The sequence below is a fragment of the Rhinolophus hipposideros genome, assembly GCF_964194185.1.
Source record: "Rhinolophus hipposideros genome assembly, chromosome: 10".
Taxonomy (NCBI): domain Eukaryota; kingdom Metazoa; phylum Chordata; class Mammalia; order Chiroptera; family Rhinolophidae; genus Rhinolophus; species Rhinolophus hipposideros.
In genome coordinates this window covers 57,899,161-57,919,632 of record NC_138056.1, presented here as the reverse complement: position 1 = coordinate 57,919,632, position 20,472 = coordinate 57,899,161, and the positions used below count along the sequence as shown (strand labels likewise).

The 20,472-nt window shown below is 40.4% G+C and overlaps 3 protein-coding genes across 5 annotated transcripts in view; 1 reads left to right on the top strand and 2 right to left on the bottom strand.

The window, feature by feature from the left end:
* The window catches only part of HIKESHI (heat shock protein nuclear import factor hikeshi), a 39,718-nt gene extending 36,610 nt beyond the window's left edge, over positions 1–3,108 (bottom strand). Inside the window, exon 1 of one of the 2 annotated variants that reach the window (XM_081064962.1) lies at positions 2,861–3,108. In XM_081064962.1, coding sequence (XP_080921088.1) covers positions 2,861–2,890 — 30 coding nt within the window. In that variant the 5' untranslated portion in view covers positions 2,891–3,108. Of the gene's footprint in view, positions 1–2,120; positions 2,358–2,860 lie in introns of those variants that run through there. The other variant, XM_081064961.1, reaches the window with a different exon arrangement.
* An 82-nt stretch (positions 3,109–3,190) lies between these two features.
* LOC308504422 (N-alpha-acetyltransferase 10-like) lies at positions 3,191–19,714 on the top strand. The gene is made up of 3 exons (XM_081064960.1): positions 3,191–3,320; positions 3,891–4,011; positions 16,024–19,714. Exon 3 carries the CDS (start codon positions 16,207–16,209, stop codon positions 16,894–16,896), a length of 690 nt encoding a protein of 229 aa, XP_080921086.1. The 5' UTR covers positions 3,191–3,320; positions 3,891–4,011; positions 16,024–16,206; the 3' UTR covers positions 16,897–19,714.
* EED (embryonic ectoderm development) overlaps positions 19,711–20,472 on the bottom strand; it is a 29,409-nt gene continuing 28,647 nt past the window's right edge. For both annotated transcript variants that reach the window (XM_081064957.1, XM_081064956.1), the window contains one exon: positions 19,711–20,115. In XM_081064957.1, coding sequence (XP_080921083.1) covers positions 19,989–20,115 — 127 coding nt within the window. In that variant the 3' untranslated portion in view covers positions 19,711–19,988. The remainder of the gene's footprint in view (positions 20,116–20,472) is intronic.

The following is a 20,472-nucleotide window of genomic DNA, read 5'->3' as shown; positions in this document are numbered from 1 at the left end:
CTTTTACAGACCACTCCTTTTCACTTTTAGAAAATTACTGATAATTGCTATACCACATCCATTACCGTGTTTCCCTGAAAATAAGACCTAGTCAGACCATCAGCTCTAATGCGTCTTTTGAAGCACAAATTAATATAAGACCAGGTCTTATTTTAATATAAGACCCCGATCTTATATAAGACTCCAGTCTTATTTTAATATAAGACCTGGCATAATATAATGTGTAATACCAGGTCTTATATTAATTTGTGCTCCAAAAGATGCATTAGAGCTGATGGTCTGGCTAGGTCTTACTTTCAGGGAAACACGGTAGCTAAAAGAAGCATCAATTCTGAGTGCACTCAGGTCAACAGGCCACTAAGAGTTTACCTTCTACAAGTTTTTTTGGTTTTTTTAATTGCTATTGCTTCTCTATTCACCAAACCACCAAATCTGTATAACTATCAGTATTTATGAAGACTCTAGTCAATCTCATGACCCAGAATGCGACTTCTTTTCCTTTTGTAATTATTTGCTGATTATAACTAAAATGCTTACTTTTTTCCTCTATAATATCCTATCTACTACTACAATGACACTTAAGAAAAATATACTGCTATGTAACTGCATCTATGTATTAGTGATAAAGTATCAATTGCTCTAAATGTGTTCCTAAGACACATTAAAAGATGAGTGTTCTTAAAGTCAAGCTCTGATTCCATTTTCTGAGATTTTCCAACCCAATTAAAAACCCTCTGGTTTAAATATAGAGAAACAAAGGAAGAACATAAATAAACCAAATTACCTGTACTGGTATTACATTCAATTTCACCAGGTTTTGGCATGCATATAATTTTAAAAGGCATCTAAAATCACAGTATATTTAAGTCTTAATCATCTGGAAAAGTAACTATTAAATGTCAACTCTGTATAAGCACGTATTATGACACTAATTCTTGACTTTAAAAGTATTTCTTTTAAGAAAAAAATTTCAAGGAATGAAAATTGAGTTCATAACTTTAGATAAGTGGATTTTATTAGTAAAAGAATAATGTAGTTGGGGCCGGCCTGGTGGCTCAGGCTGTTAGAGCTCCATGCTCCTAACTCCGAAGGCTGCTGGTTCGATTCCAACATGGGCCAGTGGGCTCTCAACCACAAGGTTGCCAGTTCAATTCCTCAAGTCCCACAAGGAATGATGGGCTGTGCCCCCTGCAACTAGCAAGGCAACTGGACCTGGAACTGAGCTACATCCTCCACAACTAAGACTGAAAGGACAACAACTTGAAGCTGAATGGCACCCTCCACAACTAAGATTGAAAGGACAACAACTTGACTTGGAAAAAAAAAGTCCTGGAAGTACACACTGTTCCCCAATAAAATCTTAAAAAAAATAAAAAATAAAAAAAATAATGTAGTTAAGTTTTGAGGTGTTGCTGGGTTTATTTGCCCTTCATTTTGATTAATGTGTTCCAATACTCCAGAATTAAAGAGTCCAATATCCCCCCCAAAAAATCTTGTTTGGAAGGAACCTCTCCTGGATATCCATTACTGAGACTAGGTGTTAGGTAAATAGACAGCTATTGTTAATAAATATATAGTTATATATATATATATATATAATATATATATAACATATTATATATGTTATATAATATATATAATATATAGTTAATAAACTAAAATTTCTTCCAAATTAGCTGACAGTATGAGAGATACATGGATTCCATAAGGCATTTTTATTCTTTAAGAAAAAACACATTTTAAATGTCACTCATTAATGACACTTATTAATCCGACTCCCACACTCATCCCAGGCTGGCCCTTTGATTTTTCCTATCAAGAGCAGGGGCAATCCGAAGTTATCTCACCGGTGTTAGCAATCATCACTATCACCCAAAGAGGCTTCCAGTCCTTCAGGACACAGACAATAAAAGTTATGTGTGGCCAGTGTCTCCAATTTATTCCTTAGAACTGTGTACAGAATACGTTGTCCAAAACTTATGAAAAATGTAACACTCAGCAAAGGGGTTTCTGCACTTAACCAAGCAGGGAGGAAAACGTAGGAAAAAGAACTCCAAGTGAAAGAGGTCAGATCTGAACTGGACTTCTAGGTGGTTTCTAAGGAGACAAGCAAAATTCACCTTCCAGATTGTTCCCGAACCACTCCAGGTGCTGATCTCGTTTAATTCTAACGATCCGCAAGGAAGGTTATCATCGCTGCTAACCCATGAGGGAACTCGCTGTTCACCGCCTGCAAGGGTCATCTCACACGTGGTCACACTGAAGTTTCAGACGTTACTATCACCCAACTTACAATGACGTTCAGCATGGTTTTACTAGGGCCCTTCCAAAAAGCACCCAGCAGAGACGCATTTAATCTGCGAGAAACGGGCAGATGTAAATGCCAAATTTACGTCTGTTTCACTGATCCATTGATCTATTATTTTGCCAATACCACACTGTCTTGATGATTGTATATTTAAAGTATTGAGTTTAGGCAAGTACTTGTAATGCCCATGGAGCTTCGGTTTCTCGAGTGCAAAAAAGGATGAAATATTAACCTCACAAGTGGTGCGATGCCCAAGTTTGCGGCGCCAAATATGCGCCAGACAGTAGACTAAAATGACGGGAAATGGACAAAAGGCGCGCACCGCCTCGTATACCGTGCACACCCAATGCACGGCCGCCAATGCTGTGACTCTACTCGGATGGATGGGGGCAGAGGAGAACCAACACCCAGCGTCGCACTCTCCATCCCCACACTCTCAGCCGGAAAGCAGAGGACGGTCTCCCCGCATCCCTCAAACCGCACCCTCCTCCTCCCGGAGCTTTGCCCCCGGTGTCCTGCCCCCTTCCCGATACCACCCGGCCCCATCCTCACCAGCCTTCCCGCCACCAAGCAGCCAAACATGGCGGCGGCGGTTCCGCTCAGCAGGCAGGGACCTGAAGACCGCAACTGGAAGTCCTTGGGCTACTACGCTAGTAGAGCCGAGAACCTTCCAAAATGTTTCGGAGAAGGCAAGCCTCGCCACTACATAGCGACTATGCCAGGGGCAGGAACGCCTTCTGCCCCCGCGACCTCTGACATTTCTTCCTAAACAGCACGCCGCTCAGGCTACAAGTACTTCCGGGGCTTATACCCAGCCTCCCCAATTAAAGGAGAAAGGTGGGCCACAGCTGGTGCAAGACTACAAGTCCCAGAGGGCCCTGCGCGAGTTTCCGGGAGGACTTGTTGGGGTTAATAATAGGAATCCCTATTCTGAATCCAGTGCTGGGAGATGTTGCTCCTAGTGCGCTTTAACAATCATCACTTCACTAGATCCTTACAAAAGCACTGTAAGGTAGGTATTACTATCTCCATTTTGTAGTAGAGGAAATTGCCCAGAGTGACCAATCCCAAATCTTTACACAGCACTAGGGGTTGGAGCCTGAATCCAAGTTCTGATCCAAATTAAGGGTTCTTTCTGCTACACAGTAGCTCAGAATTACTAATTTTTAGCCAGCTGTTTTGTATTGTAGTTCTTTCCAGCTTCACGTAGCTCCATCACTCATTCTGTTTCCCCAAAAATAAGACCTAGCCACACTATCAGCTCTAATGTGTCTTTTGGAGGAAAAATTAATATAAAACCTGGTCTTACATTATATAAGAGCTGGTATTATTATATTATATTATATTATATTATATTATATTATATTATATTATATTATATTATATATTATACCTGGTCTTACAGTAAAGTAAGACCGGGTCTTATGTTAGTTTTTGCTCCAAAAGAAGCATTAGAGCTGATTGTCCAGCTAGGTCTTATTTTTGGGAAAACATGGTATTTCCTGTAATACTGTAAGCAAGTTGTATATTTGTGCTATAATGTCCCCATTTGTAAAATAATACTATTGTGCCTTTCTCCTAGCGTTGCTGTGAGGACTAAACGACTATACTGAAGGTGCCAAAAAAATGTATAGAAGTGGACATTTTGGTCAACGTTGCTCAAGCAGTAGTTCGCCGTAATCAGAAGTGTCTGGATGCTGATGGTAACCATTTTGAACACCTCTTATAATTGCAGAAGTCAAATGTGACCTGTATTTATCTTTTGTTATCGGTATATATTAAGTATTACGATTTTAATAGTTTTTTGCTTTCTTAAAATGTGTATACATTTTTGGAGGTGGGGGGGCATCCTCTGTATATACAAAATACTTAGAATAGAGCCTGGCAGTGCTTAATTAATTGGGACTTTATTGTAAAATGTCTTATTTTTTTTCTATTGTCATTTTCAGAAAAGGGTCATAGGAAATTAAAAACAATAGCCAAAACAATTGGAATTAAGCACCAATTGCCACCAATAGTTATTGTACTTTTCAGAGCTTCAATTCCCTTTCCTTTTCTGTAGGAAGATAGGATATCTCCTCCAGGAGGGTCTCTGCCCAACCTGAAATATCAGAGTTTAGTAAACCAGCCATCAGCATGTCTGTCCTCCCAGCCTCAGGTTATATGTAGAAGATAAGAGTGTTTGGAACAGTCCTCTGGCCTCACCTCTGGCTCCATAAACTTGCACCACCTATCTTATCTCAGATACTCCTTTGAAACAGCCAACCCAAAGATGAAGAGATAGAAGAGGCTCTTTTTACCAATATCTCCAACTTTCGACCTAAAGTGTCCCAGAACTTTCAGAATAAAAAGGCCATTCATGATAAGACCATTTCATGAGAGGCAAACTGCCTGGCTTCAGAGCCCATGTCTCATTTATTAGCTATATAATCTTAGGCAAGTTAAATTAATGTTTCCATGCCTCCTTTTCCCCACCTGTAAAATGGGATAACAGTTTCTACATCACAAGGTTGTTATGAAGGTTCTTACATGTAAAGTATGAAATAGTAGCCAGAATATAGCTCAATAAAATGTTAGTTTAGTACCTTTAGCATTATACCTTTCCTGACTAATTTTCCATGTATTCATCCGACCTGGTACCCTGTGAAATAATAAGAAATAGATATATAAGTCTCTGTCCGTGTTCCTGACACAGGGTCCCTGAAACCCTTGTAAATTCCTAAGTGATAAGAGTACTAGGAGCATCTTTTGTTCTGAGTCTACTCTGGGTGGCTCCTAGATAGCTCCTAGATGGGGTCTGGTCACCAAAAGACCAATCCTTGATTAGAAGATTGAGCTTCAGTCCCTTCCCCCATTTTCCAGAGAGGGGAGAGAGGCTGGAAATGGAGTTAATTGATCATGCCTGCATGAGGAAGACTATAAAATCCCAATAGTGTGGGATTTGGAGAGCTTCCAGGTTGAAGACATTCATGAACCAGAAAGGTGACGTACCCCAGCTCTGAGCGTACAGAAGCTCCTGCACTTGGGACCCTCCCAGACCTCACCCTATGTACCCCTTCATCTGGTCGTTCATCTATATATTTTAGCATATCCTTTAATAAACTGGTAAACGTAAATGTTTCCTTGAATTCTGTGAGCTGTTATAGTCAATAATCTAATTCAAGCCAGAGGAGGTCATGGGAACTTCCTATTTGTAGCCATGTTGGACAGAAGTTGGGGGTAATCTGGGGCCCTACTACTTGCAGTTGGCATCTGAAGTGGGGGGCAGTCTTGTGGGACTGAGCTCTTAGCCTATCTCCAGGTGGGTAGTGTTAGAATTGAGTTAAATTACAGGACATTCAGCTGGTGTCATAGAATTGCTTAGTGTGGAAACAAAAAACCATCGGGTGTCAGAAATGTTGTAAATGTGGTAGCAGTATAAAAGTAAAGGAGAAATATGGGAGCAAAAACAGGTTTATTTCCTTTACATACCCTAACCATACTTTTGGCTCTCTAAGCAACACATACTTTTCAACCTTTCTCTGCTTATGTAACTTGTTTTGTATGCCTGTAATATTCATGGCAATTTCTTACACATTGTCCCAACTGAGTTGAATATTTTCCTTTTCTTTTTCTTTTTTGCCCTTTTTCTGCCTCCTCACCCCACTCCAGTTCAAGCCGTTGTTTGTCAGTCTAGTTGTGTAGGACACAGCTCCCTGGCCCATGCTGATATTATGAGCTTTGCGCTCCCCCCAGCTGAGGCAGTCAGTCACCAGTCGTTGGTCAGCTGCTCACAAGCAGACCATGGCAGCTCTCGCCACCTGCCAGCCACTCATACTGGCCACCAGCGCTCCTGGAAGTACAAGGTAGCCCGTGGCAGCCCGCAGTAGCCCACACTGACCTCCGGCTGTTCATGGCAATCCAGCTCCAGGGAGAGCCGTTGTTCAGTCTTAGCTGTAAAGGGTGCAGCTCACTGGCCCATGTGGGAATCAACCTGCGACCTCAGCGTTAGGAGCACTGCGCTCCAACTACCTGAGCCACTGCGCCGGCTCCTTGAATATTTTCTTCAGGAAGATTTCCGTGATCTATCTGATAATTAGTCATTCCTTCTCTTTCTTTTTTTTAGGGTTTTTAAAATTAAATTTATTGGGGTGACATTGGTCAATGAAATTATACAGATTTGAAGTGTATAATTCAGTAATCCATCATCTATATATTGCATTGTATGCTCACCACCCAAAATCAAATCTCCCTCCATCACCATATATTTGACCCCCTTTACCCTCTTTACCTTCCACTCTCACCCTTTACCCTCTGTAACTACTAAACTGTTGTCTGTGTCTGTGAGTTTTTGCTTGTTTATCTTGTTTGTTACTTGCTTTCAGTTTTATATTCCACTTTTGGGTGAAATCATGTGCTTCTTGACTTTTTCTGTCTGTCTAATTTCACTTAGCATGAAGCTCTCAAAATCGATCCATGTTGTTAGAAATAGCAGTATTTCATCGTTTCTTATGGCTGAATAATAGTCCATTATATATATATATATATATATATATGAAAAGATGCTCAACTTCAATAGCTATTAGAGAAATGCAAATCAGAACCACAATTAGATACCACCTCACACCTGTTAGAATGGCTATTATCAACAAGACAAATAATAAGCATTGGAGAGGTTGTGGAGAAAATGGAACCCTCATACATGGCTGATGAAAATGTAAATTGGAGGATGTAATACCTGTCCTACTCAAACTCTTCCAAAAAATTGAAGAAGCGACAATACTCCCTAACTCATTTTATGAGACCAACATTACCCTGATACCAAAATCTGTAAGGATAACACAGAAAAAGAAAATTACAGACCAATATCTCTGATGAATACAGATGCAAAAATCATAAAGAAAAAATTCTAGCAAATCAAATGCAACAATGCATTAAAAAAATTTTCCTCACAACCAAGTGGGGTTCATCCCAGGGGCTTAAAATCTATGTGAGATTTCATATCTGTCCCTCACCCACACCTCACCCATTGGCATGAAATCTCAGGGGAGAAAGGGGTGCGGGGGGGTGGGGAGAATTGAATAGGAGTGTTCCCAGGCACCAGTAAACCAGATAGTGAGAAAAGTGATTATGGGACAAGACCATCATGTACAAATTAGGTCCTCAATAAGGGTGCCCAGGTGAGAGAGGAGAAGTTGGCTCACCAAGCCAAACACACCAATGTGGGACTGTGACAACCTAAAGTGGGGGTGGCTTTTTCTAAAACATCCACTTAAAGGGTAGGATATTCCATTTTCTGTATCATCCATGTAGAGAGAGATATCCTTTACTAATTCATCCACAGGGGAGGGTCACTTTTTAAGGATCATTTAAAAATCTGATACCCTTTCATGATTAAAAAACATTCAACAAACTAAAAATAGAATGGAACTTTCTCAACCTGATAAAGAGCATCTACAAAAATCCCACAGCTAACATACTTAATGTTGAAAGACTGAGTGCTTTCCTCATAACATCAGGAACAAAACAAAGATGTCTGCTCTAGCCACGTCTATTTTACATAAACTGGAGATTCCAGCCAAAGCAGTTAGGCAAGAAAAAGAAATAAAAGGCATCCAGATTGGCAATTAAGAAGTAAAACAATCTATTTGTGACATGATCTTGTATATAGAAAATCCTAATGTGCCCACTAGAAAAATATTAGAACTAATAAACAAGTTTGCTGAGGTTGCAGGATACAAGATCAATATACAAAATTCAGTTGTATTGCTAAACACTTGCAATGAGCAATCCAAAAATGAAATTAAGAAGACAATTCCATTTACAAGAGTAGCAAGAAGAATAAAATACTTAGGAATAAATTCAACAAAAAAAGTGTAAAACTTATACTATGAAAACTACAAAACATAAGAAGTTAAAGATCTAAATAAATGGAAAACATCCCGTGTTCATGGGTCAGCAGACTTGATACTGGAAAGATGGCAATATTCCCTAAATTGGTCTATAGATTCAATGCAATCGTGATCAGAATCCCAGCTGCCTTTGTTACAGAAATTGACAGCTTGATATTAAAATTTATAAGGAATTGCAAGACACCAAGAAAAGCCAGAACAACCTTGGGAAAGAAAAAAAAAAACTAGGATTAACACTTACCAATTTCAAAACTTACTGCAAAATGAGCTAAATAAATTGGAGATGTTTTATTATACAGCAAAAGCTAACTTTTATGTAGTTCCCTCACAACCTGTGATTACATTATTTTCCTTCCCTATAAGAAATACGGGTAGTTATCTATTTAATATCCACTTCCCCACTTCTTGTTAACAGAATCCCAATTTTATTCAGAAATCCATCCCTTCTCCATGAGACTCAGGAGCCCCAGAGGAAGCCCCTGCTTAATCTAATCAACAAATCTCCATTCCCTTTGCTGTGATTGGTATAGGATTGGCCCCATAACCCAATTCTGGTCAATGAAACCTGAGAGAAAAATCTACTGGGGGATTCTAGGAAAGGTTTCTTGGTATTAAGAAAGTTACACAAAGAGATGATCACTTTCTCTCTCTGTACATTGACGTAGCTGAAAGTGACACCTGGAGTTTTAGCAACCATCTTGAAACTTCAGAGAACAACCTGAGATAAAAGCCAGCGCAACCAGGAAGGCAGAACAAAGAGATGGAAACAACTTGAGTCTTTCTTTTCTTTTTTTTTTTTTTTTTTTTAGAAATATACTAGTTTCAGATGTACCGCATACTGGTTAGACATTTATATAATTTATGAGGTGATCCCCCCAATTAGCCTAGTACACACCTGGCACTGTACATAGTTGTTACAACATTATTGACTATATTCTCTATACTATACTTTGCATCCCCATGACTATTGTGTAATTACTAATTTGTATTTCTTCATCCCTTCACCTTTTTCACCCAGCTCCACAACCACCCTCCACTCTGGAAACCATCAGTTTTTTCTCTGTTTCTGTGAGTCTGTTTCTGTTTTGTTTATTTATTTTGTTCTTTAGATTCCACTTATAAGTGAAATCATATGGTATTTGTCTTTCTCTGTCTGACTTATTTCACTTAGCATAATACCTTCTAGGTCCATCCATGTTGTCCCAAACGGTGAGATGTCATTCTTTTTTTAGGGCCAAGTAATACTCCTTTATATATATGAGTATATATGAATTTCTTTACCCAGTCATCTATTGATGGGCACTTTGGTTGCTTCCATATCTTGACAATGCTGCAATGAACATAGGGTGCTTATATCTTCTCGAATTAATGTTTTAGATTTCTTTGGGTAAATACCCAGAAGTGGAATTGCTGGGTCATAAGGTAGTTCTATTTTTAATTTTTTGAGGAAATTCCAAAATGCTTTCTATAGTGGCTGCACCAATTTGCAATCTCACAAGGGTTCCCTTTTGTCCACATCCTCACCAACACTTGTTGTTTCTTGATTTATTGATGATGGCCATCCTGACAGGTGTGAAGTAATATCTCATTGTGGTTTTAATATGTCTCTTGGCCATGTGTATATTTTAACTTGAGTCTTTTTAATGTGCTGTTGAACCAACCAGCCCTGAAACATGTCTTACCTCTGTACTTATGGTTATGCAAGATAATATATTTGTCAATTGTTTAAGCCAATTTTAATTGGCTGTTGTTACTTACAGCTGATGTTATATATAATTAATACAACTCTCACTAGAATATAAGCTCCAGGAGAGCAGGGAACATGTCTGTTTTGTTTACCATTATATTTCCAGTCTAGCCCAGCATCTGCCCCCTGGTAAGCATTTAATAGTTACTTGCTGAATGAAATATATTAATATTTATTAAGTACATATGCAGTTGACACTTGACTGGACAGTCTAAAGATCTAATTAGGGAGCCTGACTACTCTCAACTATGAGCCTTTTAAGAATAGGACTCTATCTTTGCTCCCAGTACCCTGCATACGGTAGATCTCTACACATTTGTTAAATACATGTTCTATGTCACAGAATTTTACCAACTCTCCGGCTATGGGCGCACACAACCAGGTGTTCTGGGCTCCAGGAACTGTCCTTTATCAGCTCATGAGCCTCTTTTTGGCTGCTTTCCCCTCCATTTTCCCCACTTGGAGCCAAAGACGACAGCAGTGCCTATGGGGAGCTCAGCAGAAGGGAATTTTTCATTTTCAGAACCTCAGTGTCTATCCTGTCCCAGCTTCCAGCACCTGTTAGAGAGGGCTGAGAACATGCTTCCATCATTAGAGGAAGTTCTCTTTAGGTCAAGGTCAGACAAAGGTTTTCTGTAGAAGGCCACATAGTAAATATTTTAGGCTTTCTGGGCCATAAGGTCTCTATCCCGTCATGCCCTTGTAACACCAAGAACTGTGGAACCAACCACAACTGTGGAGCCTACTCTACCTCTGTACTTCTGGTTATGGAAGATGATATCCATATTCCTTTATTGTTTAAGGCAGTTTTAGCTGGCTTTATTGTTACTTGTAGCTGAAGATATAATTAACACAACCCACAACTAGAATATAAGCTCCAAGAGGACAGGAAACTTAATAAGTAGATACGTAAAAGAATAAGTGAAAGAATGTTTATGACTGTGTTCCAAAAAAACGTATTAACAAGAATAGACAGCTGGCCAGGTTTGGCTAAGCCTTGCTTTTAGGAAAATAAGGGGCTGCCTAAGGCAGTGGTTGTCATACATTAAGGTTCATCAGAATCACCTGTAGAGCATGTCAAAATACTGATGGCTGGGCCTCACCTGACTTTCTGATTCAGTAAGTCTAGACTAGGGACCAAGAATTTTAATTTCTAAGACGTTAGGGTTGTCAAATAAAATACGTAATGATCCATGTCTTAAATTTGAATTTCAAATAATTAGTGAATCATTTTTAATTATAAGTATGTCCCAAATACTGCATAATTTATTATCTGACATTCAGATTTAATTTGATGTCTTACATTTTATTTGCCAAGTCTGGCAGCCCTAGACAAGTTCCCAGGGGAGGCTGATGCTGCATTGTAAGTACTCGCCTAAAAAATTTGGCATTTGAATTTACCCATTTCTCACAGATTAAGGCACTTAGGCAGTGCATCTCTGCTGGGTTTTTTTGGAAGTGTCCTAGTAAAAACATACTTAACGTAATTATAAGTTGGGTGATAGAAACGCCTGAAACTTAAGTGTGACCATATCTGAGATGACTCTTGAAAGATGTTGTTGTGCAGGGGACCCTCCCTGCTCGCTGCGCCATTTGTCGTGCGGGGTGACAGGCGGGGTCTCTGCTCCCACTCCCCACATAAGAACTCAGGACATGGTGAGGCCAAAAAGGAACACCCACGGAGCCATAGACAGGGGAGTCATACCACTATATTCTCACTGGCGGCATCCGCCTCTCTGCAATCTGCTCTTGCTGGCCCCCATTCTTTCTGCTAGCGTAGCCACGGCAGTTACATTAGTGGCCAGTGGCTCACGGGTTACAGCTGACGGCCAACTAGCCACAGCTGATGGCCATCCAGTCACAGTTGATGGCCATTTACTATCTGAGCCAGCACCTTTCCATGTGAGGCTGAGAGCCTGGAAACTGCACTCCTGGCTCTGTCCCCATAACACTGCTAAAGAACGTATAAGAGGCTAGACTCTATGGGTGCTAGGAGCTAAAAATATCAAGACCAATAAGGTGAAAATCTTCCTTGTTTTCCCAGGACAGCTCTACAGAAGGGCATAGGCCTAGATGTGTTCATATCTCTATACACACACGTGCGGAGTCCATACTACCTGAAACTCATCAGAAATTCACTTAAGCAAAGATTTCTTAGTTTATTTTTAGTTCTTTCAACATTTCGTTGAATGCCTACTACGGTATGAACCAGTGTATTAAACACTGGAATTCAAAAAATAAGGACAGGCTCTATGTTTCAAGAGCTATTAGTCTGGCACTGATTTTTATAGCATAGGAAAATAAACCACAATAGTGCATGCATGCATTTCAGTGGGATGTTAAATGAGCAGGTTCGACCAGAGATATTAAGAAGGAAAGTGGGAGAGAGGCAGTAACTCAGAAAGGTGGAAACTCTTTTCAGAGGACAAACATTTAACTGAGCCCCTATACGGTGCTTACAGAAAGCAGCCTGACTACCTGGAAAGCCTCTGCCAGGGAGGCAGCTTGGCAGGAGCTGGTCTCTTTGCTCTACCAGAGGAAAGAGACAGGGGCTTCAGCCAGTGAGGGACCCTAGACAGGAAGAAGAGAGAGACTCCAGGCTACGTGGGGCCTTGAATAGACGTCAAGTCCCAGTCTATTTGCAGTTGTCTCTCGTGGATGTCCTGGTGTGGGGTATGGGCCAGAAGACTAGAGAGGAAAGCCACAGAGAGGAGCCCTGGCAGGAAGCGGAATCTGGCCCAGATCTAGGCCCTGGGACACAATGCTAAATCCCAGACACACAGATGATTCGACAGCAGAAGTATTAACAATTATCCACCACTCCCACCAGTAGCCTTGAACATGAGTTTGGGAGGCACTGGTTAGCCAGAGTGTGAAAGTTTGAAATGACTGTGGAAAGTTGTGCTGCTTGGGCTAAAATAAACTTAATCTGTCCATCAGAATCATCAGGGAAAACTTTAAAAAAAAAAGACTGAATTTCAAATCTCTCAGGTTGGGACTCAGATATCTATCCGCCTTATGCTCCCTAAATAATTCTGGTGCACTCACTTTTCTATAGACCAACATTTGGAAACCATCGCCATGTCACAGGTTTATCCAGGTGCCTAAGTAATGCAATGCTTTGCACACCTGGCCAATGAAATGTATAAATAAATGATTCTCTCCTGTCTACTAGCTCACTTTTTAAGGCAACAGTAAGAAATTATTTTGGAAGGCCCTTCACAAAGGGTTTTGACTTCTGAGAGTTACAAATACTGTCGCAGCCAGTTTTACTCAAGAATTTGAAGAAAACAATGCAGAATGCTTACATAGGTTGCTAACCAGAACTGGGATTATTAAGCCTTGACTCCAAATCAATCTTTCAGAGAGATAAAGCAAATCCTTTTTTTATACAAAATTTTAGTTTAAAAAGTAACTTTGCATCAAATTAAAAAATCAAATAATCACCAATTCAGTACTATACATTTCTCACAAACTGATTTTCTGACAACTTACAATCAAACAGTTCTAGAATTAAACACAAATACACACTCCCTCATTCATTACACAAAACATAACAGAAATCAGTTTTGGAGACATAGAGGAAAAACTGAGGGTTTCTAGATGGGCGGGGGGGGGGTGAGGATAAGGGGGAAGGTGAGGGGATTAGAAAATAGTCAGTAACCACAAGATGGCCACGGGGTTTTGAAAATTAATTTGGGGAACGTAATCAATAATGTTGTAAAGATTGTGTAGGGTATCTGATGGACACATGTCCCATTTGGGAGACCACCTCAGGGATGATGTAGATGCCTGATCACTGCACTGTACACCTGAAGCTGAACAATAATGAATGCCAACTATAATTTTACATATATATATATCTATGTATATATGTGTATGGATATATATATGTATGTATGTATGTACTTACAAGAAGCGGAGTACAGCATTAGGAATAGAGACAGTGGAAATGTAATGGCTCTGTGCAATGTCAGAGGGATAGTGGATGGGGGGAGAGGGGTTCACACAGTGTGAGGGATATAAATGATAAGCGTTTAAATATTACTTTGTCTTGTGCACCTGAAACTAATAAAAAATTTAAAGAAGAAAAAAAAAGCATAAGAGAAATCACCCAACTTTTTACACTTCACCATCAGCCTGGGGGTAAATGAAGCAAGGACAGGTGAAATGAGTCTGCTTTCATTCATCAGAAGTCTTGTTCTGCATCAGAAAATAACCACAAAATACTAAGATTGTTTTTGAAATTCACCAGTTCAATTCCAAAATGATAGTCATTTTCTACAAATTATAACAGGGGAAACACACAGGTGATAAATGAAAGTAGGGGAAGTTACAAACCTAACAGCTATGTTCTGTGGTTAGAGACCACACAGCATTTTTTACATATGCTTGTATTTCTGAAAGTCCTGTTCCCAGGTTTTTTTGTAAAAGCCATCTAGACTCATATCCCCTAGATCAGTGTTTCAAATTGCAGGTTGAGATCCATGATTGGGTTGTGAAATCAATTTAGTGAGTCACACAAAAAAAAATAAAAAATTTACAGCATACATCAAACAGGGTAAGTGTATTCTTTCATGGAATTTTTTTTTGTTTCAGTTCTGTATATGTATGTGAAATTGGGATATATGTAGTCTTATTTCTTACTGTGGGTTGCATTTTTTTTTAAGTTTAAAAATTACTGTCCTAGATGATACCTCATCCAAGCTTGAAGATGCAGTTAAGCAGAATGACTCTCCCCTTTGCCTCCAATGAGCATTTTAATTCTTTAAGCATTTCTGAACAAGGTGGCGGCCATTAGTTCTTTAGACCTCTGCCCTTCTCAGGCTATGGCTTAAAAAAAACAATTATAAAATCACCTAATTTCTATCCAGTCATTTTTACAATGTTCTATAGGATGATACACCCAAAGCCACATCCCAGCCTTCTCTTAGCCCATTTTATTTCCTTCCGAATGCTCTGAGACTTCATTATACTTGTCTTTTCGGCAACAGCAACCATCCACTTACTGTGCCTCATAGATTTCAGATTCAGGTCTCCTCCCCACAGTGTACAATATGGATCCCAGCTTCTCCCCTATTTCCCATTGCTGAAACAAACACTAAATTGTTATTTTTTTTTTGGGGGGGGGCAAATGTGGGGAGAAGGGGAGGTAGAGAACTGTTCTATTCATTTTACTTAAACCAAAGAAACCAAGATAGAGCCAGAAAGAGACTGATAACAAGACTAAACAGTTTGGAAATCAGAACCTATCAACAGAGATGTCAGTGCCGATGGAGCAGCTGGGGAAAGGAAGGCACAGGACCTCAGGTCAGCCCCAGGCAGGGTCAGCTGCAAGGGTACGTGACCTGTGCAGTACTACAGGGCACTGAGCTGAGAGACTCCATGCTTGGTTTAATGCTGTTTCCAACTTGACATTGTTAACAATTTTGTATTTTGTAAGTCAAGTCCAGTGAGATAATGCAAGCATGTGTGTGAATAGAAGGGACGTGTGCAACATGTATGTCTGCTGTTCCTTGACTTTCTATTCACATATTAGCATTTGTGATTCCCCGTGAGCACAGAATTCCACTGGACCCATAACGTGTGGAATTTTCAGTAAGACTCCAAACAAGTGTAAGGTGTGTTACATCTAGAACTGAGTAGGGAAGGGTGCTGACAGCCCCAAGAGGCCATGCTTTCAGCTTTAACCAGAACTTAGTTTAAACAAAGACAGGGCCAGGGAAACTTATTCTTGCTTACGTTACTTCCTTGTGTTAGCCGACCATTGACGCTCAAGATGACATAGATTTTCCTTTCAGATTGCCCTTACACATCAGTTAGTCAAATGAAGAGAATGTTGGTAGAAGATGCGGTATCAAAAAGTGAAATAAAAAGTTCCTTTATTCAGTATTGCCACTGTACTGATAAGAACAAAATACACATGAATATAGAAGCTACAAAATACCAATTATGTAGTAATTTCAATAATTCAGCATAGAGGGAAATGCTTTTGTTTGCACTGCACATCGTCATTGTACAATATGATGAATGGTAAAATCCAGGCTAATAGTAAATTTTAACTTTTCTTTACTTAGAATGGCATTAAAAACCAAATTTGAAAATACCACGACAAGTTGAGAAAGAAGTCACAGAAGGCCCCTCTCCGCGAGCCTGGACCCAGCCCTGGCCCCTCCGCCCGGGGGCGTCGCTTTGGAGCGCGTGGCAGCTGCTGACGGCGCGTTCACGACCCACGGGGAGCCCGGAGTCCCGCAGCCGTTATGAATATCCGCAACGCGAGGCCAGAGGACCTGATGAACACGCAGCACTGCAACCTCCTCTGCCTGCCAGAGAACTACCAGATGAAATACTACTTCTACCACGGCCTCTCCTGGCCCCAGCTCTCGTACATCGCGGAGGATGAGGACGGGAAGACGGTGGGCTACGTCCTGGCCAAAATGGAAGAGGACCCAGATGACGTTCCCCACGGACACATCACCTCACTGGCTGTGAAGCGTTCCCACCGGCGCCTCGGCCTGGCTCAGAAGCTGATGGACCAGGCCTCCCGAGCCATGATCGAGAACTTCAATGCCAAATACGTCTCCCTGCATGTCAGGAAGAGCAACCGGGTCGCCCTGCACCTCTATTCCAACACCCTCAACTTTCAGATCAGCGCAGTGGAGCCCAAATACTATGCAGATGGGGAAGACGCATACGCAATGAAGCGAGATCTCACCCGGATGGCTGATGAGCTGAAAGAGAGGGGCGGGCACACGCTGCGGGGCTCCGTGGAGAACGAGGTGGAGAGCAACGGCAGCTCACTCCCAAGCTCCGAAGAGGCCTGTCGGGCGGAAAAGGGCCTGGCTGCTGAGGACAGTGGTGGTGACGGCAAGGACCCCAGCGAGGTCAGCGAGACCACTGAGAGCAGCGACGTGAAGGACAGCTCAGGGGGCCCAGACTCGGCCTCCTAGAGCTGGCGAGTACTCCTCTCTCCACCCTGGTCTGCCCACCCCATCCTCACCCCTCAAGGTTTCACAGTAAACTTCACCCAGTGGCCTTGGGGGGAAAAATCACAGAAGGAAAAAGCTTTTTATTTCAGTGACGTTAATGGCACCTTTTTCCTGCTTTTTAAACAAGAGGCTTGCATGTTCACGTTGCACTGGGCCCTGCAAATTATGAAGCTGGCCGTCTTCAGGTCTAGAAACAGGACCAGTAGCCTCCTGTTCCTCTTGAATTCCTGTACTTTTCTTTCCTAGAGCTGGGTGTGGGGTCCAGGAAGCACAGGGAGCTCCAGAGACTTCATTCTGAAATCCAGACAAGAATCCTCAGTGTGCTTTACCCAGCTCTGGCATGTATCGTGACTGTGGACTTTGGGGCAGTAAGCATTGAGTTTGGCCTACATGGGCCAACGTCACGGTGTTGACATCTCCACTTGGAGGCTGGAGGTCCTGGTGAGCTAAGTGTGCCCTTTCAAAAGTGCCCTCACTAGCCAAAGTACAATTGTAATCCAGAAAAGCAAATGGACCCCATGATGAAATAAATGGAGAACTCATGACTTATCACAGCACTGAATACCGGTGGTGAATGACTGAAAGAGGGAGTCTGGATCAAGCATCAGGCCCTGGGGAGACCCACACGATCAGAATGCCAATCTTTGGCTCCCATTGTTGAAGAAACAAATCCACCCAGGGACTCTCACATTATTGTCCTTCAAATTGTGCTGTGGGCAGCCTTGGAAAAACCTGCTGTCCTGGTGAGCACCTTGCCTCACCACAAAAAACTACCATACGGATGGCACACATTTGGCCTTTGTCCAGCTTAAAGTAAACTGTGGAGGCTTTTTTTCAGGACATGATAAAAAGATCAGGGTGAAGTTCTGGGCTTGGTAGAGACTGACATTTTAGTGGCTATGATTGCAATGGAAGTGGGAGGAAAGGTGATGATAAGATGCTGGAACCACAAACGATCTCCTAATTCTGTAATACATATACCCACATGGTGCTTAGATATCACAGTAGCAAGTAAAGGATTTCTCCCAATATTGCATTTCATTTTCTTCTGTATCTCCAGTTAAATGTATTAGACCTTTTCATCCTATCCTCTATAGTTCTTAACTCCTTGTATTCTCCATTTGTTCAATTCTCTATGCCACATTCTAAGTCTTAGGATTTCTTCTAGTTAAGTAATCTCTCATCAGCCTCTAATCTCGTCTAACCTACCCACTGAGTTTATCTCAACAATCATATTTTTTCATTTCTATAAGTTCTATTTATTTTTCAAATCCTAGTCAGTCTTGGTAGTCTCTTACTGCTCGCTCATTGCCATGTTTTAAGTTTCATTTATTGAGCACCTACTATGTGCAAGGCACTGTTCTAGGTGCTGGGGTTGTATGTGAAACAAAAACAAAGTACATCTTAAACCCTACATCTCAGTGGGAGAAATACAACAAACCAAAATAAGTTAATTATGCAGTATATTAGGTGGTAATTGAAATGGAGAATAAGGAATGACGGGGCACATTTTTAAATGAGGCTTTTAAAATATTCTCTAATTCCGAACTCTGAAGTCTTTGGTGGTTTCAGTGTATTATTGTTTCATGTCTCAGGACAGCTTGTTTCATTGCTTATCTGGTGATCTTTATAGGCTGTTTGACCTACATTTTCAGTAATCTTAGGGCCCCCTTAAGGGTTGTTTTAATAGCTAATAATCACAACAGGGGTTAGCAAACTATAGTTTGGGGGCTGACTGTGGCCCACGGCTTGTTTTTATTAGTTTTATTGGAACACAGCCGAGCCCATTCCTTTACATATTGTGGCTACTTTCACACTATAGTAGAGTTGAGTTGATGTGACAGACTGTATGGCTCACAAAGCTTAAAATATTTACTACTTGCAGTTTAAAGTTTGCTGACCTCTGTCTACAGATATACACAGGAACTAAAAACCAAACTGAAATGGGAACTAACACACTGTTGGAGCAAGTGAATTTGGTACAACCTTAATAAAAATAAACCTTTCACTTAATAACTAATTCTGACAAATGTGCCTAAGGAAATAAGCTGAAAGATACACAAAGATTTGTATACTGGCTGTTAAAATATTATTTATAATAGCAAACACTTACCAACAAGGTAGTAATGGTATAGTCATGGAAAGATTTATAGGAAAAGTCTTATGAATCTAAAAACTTGACAAAATTCAGTCTTTTGTATTTTACCCTGGCCCTCCTCATTTTACCTCCCTTATCTTGATGATCACCCAGGTTTACTTAATTCCCTCTGCTTCAGATTAACCCCTCCACGTCATCTTGGGTCCTAACTCTTGGGATTTTTCTAGTCTTTTAGATCTCGATTTCATTTTTGCTACTGCTTCCTGTCCATTAGTATAAGCTAAACATCCTATGTTTGGAACAAAATAACCAACTACTCTCAACCCTACATGACTCTGCAATCTACTTATTTCTCTTAACCAATACCCTTCTAGAAAAGGGGACAGGAACTCACTGTATGAACATACTCCCCATTTCCATTTTTCTTTCTCTATTTTTTGGGTTTTCTTTCATTTTTCAACTCATTCCATTTAAGTTTCTATGTCCTATCCTCCCTTGCTCTAATGATAGTACTTCCACTAAGATTACTTAGTGGCCAAGTTGTAAATTGGATGGCAGTATTTTTTAACTGTAAAAATAGGTTATTGAAACACTGTCACAGTGCTGTAAAATTTTGAACATAATTACTTATCACATTATATAGCTTTCTCCAGTTCAGCGAATTACAAAAATGATGATTACAAAAAGAAAAGTATAATTTTATTACCTTCAACATTTGTTTTCATCACAAACTAAAATAACACGTGGCTTTATAAAAATAAATTTTTATTAAAAGCAGTAGAGTCTGAGCAGGAGACAGTACAAAGAGTGTAAACAATGTAAACATCACTACATTCAGCTCAGCCTGATTGAATGCTGAAAGACAACTCTAAATGTTCTATGTGCCCTTACTAGCGAGATACATTAATTCTATTGTACACAGAAAACGCACTAATTTTTTTTAGGAAAAAGGATTTTATCGAAGTCGGTCCCAACGCCAAATACTGGCATCATCACAAACAGCTATAAGAATGCTGCTGTCCCTGCTAAAACTGGTTTGTCGAATGGCAGCCGCACATTTTTGATGAGTCAGCGTTGTACATCTAGGGAGAAAACATGAGAAGTTAAATTAAATATCCCACAGACACAATGTTGTCAGTATCTAACTTCAAACAATATACGTATTAAAAATGAATATTTGGGGGGTGGGTGATGAGGGTAAGGGGGATCAAATATATGGTGATGGAAGGAGAACTGACTCTGGGTGGTGAACACACAATGGGATTTATAGATGACGTAATACAGAATTGTACACCTGAAATCTATGTAAATTTACTAACAATTGTCACCCCAATAAATTTAATTAAAAAAATGAATAGCTATTACAAGACAGAGAAAGCTCAATCTCAAATTTCATAAATTGGGGTATATTTTAAATTCAAGAAGCACTGTATAAAAAG